Source organism: Rhagoletis zephyria, unplaced genomic scaffold, assembly GCF_001687245.7.
Source record: "Rhagoletis zephyria isolate East Lansing unplaced genomic scaffold, Rhagoletis_zephyria_1.1 Rzeph_scaffold_01308, whole genome shotgun sequence".
Classification (NCBI taxonomy): Eukaryota; Metazoa; Arthropoda; class Insecta; order Diptera; family Tephritidae; genus Rhagoletis; species Rhagoletis zephyria.
The window spans coordinates 111886-117168 of NW_016158392.1; the positions used below are offsets into that span (position 1 = coordinate 111886).

The 5283-nt window shown below is 34.1% G+C and overlaps 1 protein-coding gene across 1 annotated transcript in view; it reads left to right on the forward strand.

Moving 5' to 3' along the window:
* The window catches only part of Spn85F (Serpin 85F), a gene marked incomplete at its 3' end in the record, with an annotated part of 71642 nt that extends 68361 nt beyond the window's left edge, over window positions 1-3281 (forward strand). The window contains exon 2 of the mRNA XM_017616959.1: window positions 2031-3281. Within this exon, the coding sequence (XP_017472448.1) occupies window positions 2031-3281 (1251 nt within the window). The remainder of the gene's footprint in view (window positions 1-2030) is intronic.
* Window positions 3282-5283: the final 2002 nt, after the last annotated feature.

Here is a 5283-nt window from a genome sequence, read left to right on the forward strand (position 1 = left end):
CCCCCCCCCCCCCCTCTGGCTACGCCACTGTTCAACGTGAAAAGCGTTGAAAGAAACCTTTGAAAAGCTAAATACTAGTGAAATTTATTTTAGAAAATTTTAATAATAATCGTTAATGTCTATTTTCGATTCATACTCACAAATACCCAGTTTTTCTGCGCAAAATTATAACTTCAGAAACCATCTACATATGTATGTATAAAGGTTAGATGAGAAAACGACCGTAAAAGCTGATATGCAGCTCTCAAAAAACGGGTTAAGAAAAAAATTGCCATTATTTCGTATGTGTGACCAAGGAATTTTGACAACTGATACTTCACCAGCCTGTTGCCTCGCTCTTTCCTCAAGAAATAATGGAACGGGCATATATTTCTGTTGCAAGCATGGGTTGCCGTGTGCTTTTTTTCACAAGAAACTTTAGAAAACCGTAGTAGAAAGCGTAGAAAATTTCTTAAGAACTGCGTACTCCTCAAGAAAATTCTACACAAGAAAATTTCTTAGCCATTTCTTGTACGTCATTTTATATGGATTTTTTACTTTTCTTGAGAGCTACATACTGGCCTTAAGTCAGAAAGCCAATTTTCATTCTCCAATTGCGGGTAATGTTCCGATNCCTCAAGAAAATTCTACACAAGAAAATTTCTTAGCCATTTCTTGTACGTCATTTTATATGGATTTTTTACTTTTCTTGAGAGCTACATACTGGCCTTAAGTCAGAAAGCCAATTTTCATTCTCCAATTGCGGGTAATGTTCCGATCTCAATTGGCCTATGTGTATATAAAAAGATTAAATTAAAAAAAAACAACAAAATGGAAAAGAATGTCCAGCCAAGAAATATGTATTTTAAAAAGTAAAAAGAGCCTAAATGTTCTAAGCAAAGAGAAAGTGAGAAGAGCCGCACTTTGCTAAGCAACGAGCCGAGTTTGCCCACCGTTGCAATATATCAACTTGGAACTCAGCCATTCACCAATTTCCAATAGGGACTAAAATTTATATGTGATATCTGTGACCGTGGTATTACCGATTGAGCTGGAGACTGAAAAAATCTTTAATTTAATTTTAAGGACCACCCAAATGTACATATGTATGTATACATATATGCAGATATAGGTACACAGTTGCGACAATCAATGGTCCTACTGTTTTTATGAGGTTATTGTAAAGTTTAAGGAAAATCAATTATCTCCATATCGTCACTAGACACGAATAAAGGCGCGCTAGTGTTTCGACGGCGAAAAAAGATGCGTAAAAACAATTTACGAAAAAAAGTGCTTAAGAAAAACTTCGGCGATGAAAGACGCGTAAACATAGATTTATACTTGGCCAAGGACTGTCACTTCAGCATCACTCTCTCATCTCTTTGGGGAATTTACATACTGTTACGCCCGCAAAAATATTTCACCGCGAATATAAGTTTACGCGTCCTTCTTCGCCGTCAAATATTTCAACGCTCTTTCTTCGCCATCAACTATGTTAACAGTCTTCTTCGCTAGAGTTTTTTTATGCGCCTTTTTCGAGGTCAACTTTTGAGCTCACGATTTTATTCGTGTCTAGTGACGATATATTTTAATCAAATTACTAATATCAACCACCACTTCCCATATAGCGAACGAAAGGAAATAACTTTAATTTTTGATTAAAGAAAATAAAACCAATATCGTTCGCGCAGTTTTCAAGCATTTTCTTAAATGAAAAAGTTGCTTAATTTGTTCAACAAATGTGTCCACACAAAAATGAATTATTTTTTTATATAGTATTCTAATAAGTAATAGCTAGTTAATATTGTGAAAAAAATAAAATATGTATGACGCGCTGTAAGCCAGATTCACCTGAATTCTGACTAGAAACTTTACTATTTTTTCTCGCATTTTTATTTATTAAGGTAAAGATCCTCTATTAAATTATAAATACATTTTATATCCCGTTTCTCAGCTCACAAATGCACCTTCATATATACATAAAAATCAAGTTAAAGGCTTCTTATATAAATAAATATACTAAATCATTTTTAATTTAAATATACTTACAGACTTACTTCTTTGGGTCCGAAAATCCTCTTAAAGGTCTGAGTCTCAATAGAGAAAATGTAACCATTACTCACGGCTATGAAGCTATATTGATGTTCTATGGTTACGATTTGGGAATGGATATGGTATCATCTGCAGTAACAATGCCAATCACTACTACATCAGAGCCCAAAATAACCGAAAACAAATCAGTGGTCGCAACCACAGCAATGCCCGAAGTTATCACAATAAATATTCCAGATTTCAACACAGAAAACAGTACTGAAAGGAATTTGATAAAAGAGAATAATGTCATTACCTCAGATCCAGGTCAAACGGCTTCGCCTAGCATAATGGCGATAACTACAGTAACACCTACTGCTGTTGCTGAAAACAAAATGGGAACTACAACTGAAACCAGTCAAATTACGACATCATCAGAAAATACTACGATAGAAGCAACCACAGAAAACCCTGGGTCATCAACAACTTTTGCAGAAGAGGTAACTAGCGAAACAAATGAGGATACCACAGCAGCGAATCCTACGCCAGGTAATGATGTTGCCGAACTAGTGGGTACATTACCCACCGAAATCAATTCAATGCCCTTTCAGAGGTTACAGAAATCACGTCCTTTCCATCAACCAAGCGTCAAACTGCTAGCTCCTTTATCGTCGATTGCTATACCCAAACACAACTATTTGCCGCAGCATGCGCAATTGCGAAGCGGTCGTCATAAACGACATTTACTTGCCTTAAAGGAGGACAACAGTAATCTTTTCGTAACACTTTTCAGTCCGCAACACCAACTACACCGTGATTTGTATGCGATATCTCATTCAGGTACTGGAACTACGGAGCGTGGGCAATTCACAAACAAATATGAAGTTGAAACGCTGGACTCGCGACTACTGAATGTGGCAAACACCAAGAGCAATTATGGTTTTAATACAGATGTAATAAGTCACGTATTCTACTTAGGGAACCATCAACTTATTCACACAACATTCAAAGTTTACAATGCGGTTTTGTATTTTAAATATTTTGAAGAATTAAAAATGAGTGCTCTTGAACTCGAACTGGATACACCTGAATATAATTTGATGATTTTACTACCTGATGATCAGATGGATTTGGTAGCGGCGACGGCATCACTTGGATTGGCCCCATCCTTGCGATATATAAGAAAACAACTAAAGCCCAGATGGGTTCAAGCTATTATACCAGACTTCAGACTGAATGGAATAATGTTTCTTACCAATGACCTTCAAAATGTAAGTGATAAAAAATAAGTATGTCGACAGGCTGGCTTTAGTATAATGCAACATACGATTGCGAATGACTCACTGGCGCCGAGCCGATGAAGAACTTTGGCAAGTAAACGTGCAAGAAATAGTTCCGATAATTGCAAGTCAATATTCTTATAAAGTCTCATCAAAAAATTCCTTGTCGTTTAAAGAATAAAGGGAATTCCGCATTATACTAAAGCCAGCCTTTCGACATAAGCTACTATTCCAAACGAACACAGATATATTCTGAACGTACCCAGAAGAAATTTTATGCATACGACATTGCTGTTGGTGGCATGAGCTTGCTGCTGTGTATACATGCCAGTATAAATGAATCTTCATTTCCATTTAACACGCGTGGTTTCTCAGAGCGTATGCGTACTCTAACCATAAACTTGTACTACGGCTGTATGCATATGGCTGTATTAATATTTCAAACATACAAAAATCCATTAATGGAACAGATTAAAGCATTCTTACAAGATATGTGTCCCCATATGAAAATGCTACTTTTCTGATACATTTTAATATATAATATATGCAAAAGAATATCTTAAAAAAACCCGTTTGTGCTGAAAATAGTATCGCATAACACGTCCGTTCACCAAAATTTTTGTACAAATAAAAAAAAATCCCACTTCAAATCAGTTATGGAATATGGTCGCAAGTGCATGGTATCGAACGACAGCCTAATATAGTACTGAATCCAATGAAATAGTATCGAATTTTTTTCTAAGTTCACATTCAAAGAAAAATATGGTTTTATAAATCTTTTTATTAAACAGGACTTCAGAGTTAACAAACACAACAAAAATGCTTTACATTTTTAGTTTAATATACATATGCACATATTTATACATATATAATGTTTCACATTAATATACGAATATATCTTTTACATTTATAATGTAGAAATAAGTAGCTTCAAAGTACTTTATCTATTCTTAGGTAATTCAAAATTATAGCAGCATTTTGGCTTTTAAAAAATCTTTTGTTTGTATTAAAAAGGAAACAGTACTGACTTGTAAACGATTTCGCAATTTTGTTTTGACTAGATTTTGGACAGAAAAAACACGTTCAACACTGGCTGAGGGATGTGGAATAGATAAAATTCCTCTAACAATCCTTGAAATGTTTTTGAAAAGAGGCTCGTTGAATTAATTTTTTAAACAGGAAACTTTCCCAAAATTCGGCGATTCCACAATTCTTAAACGATTTTAGTTCTTCAAATTCTGATAGTGACCAATATTCATTGTTAATTTCCTCTAAGTATTTAATCTCTTTGGGAAAGAGTCTAATAATAATTGGTACAATAGTATTTGTTTTACCCTACAAAACATGTTCGGATGTAAATTTAGGCATGAAGTTTAACACTTCATCATTAAAGTTATTTTTTTTTCTTAAAGACTCAACAAATTTGATGTAAAAACTCAAAATGTTCCGTTTAAATTTTAGAACATCTTCATCTGATATAACATCTGACCCAATCAATAAATCTACTCCAACTCCGCAATACACCTCGCTAATAGATAATTGATCTTCAAGTAAATTAATATAGTTTATACCTTTATCATCTATTGCATCTTTCCTTAAAATATTCCTTGCCAAATTGTGAAACAAGAACGTAATTCTTGGAAGAAATATATGAATACGCGCATCCTCCGACTGCATTTCCAAATTAATATCATTAATTATTTTTAAGACGTATGATAGGAAAAGAAAATATAGTTTTATATAAGAACTTTTAATTGACCGTGCAATAAATTCTACATTGCCATCCATTTCAAAGTTTAAAGTTTGTTAGTGTAAAATAACACTGAAGTGGCTGCCACTGTTCTAAAATTCTGTCGATTGCTGCTTGCCTGGAAAGCCACCTAGTATTAACATATTTTAGTATAGTATGTTCTTCCACAAAAAAATATTTTTGAAAAGACAAAAAATCCTCTTTTCGAGACGAACTGTTACAACAGAAATAAAAATTTATGGC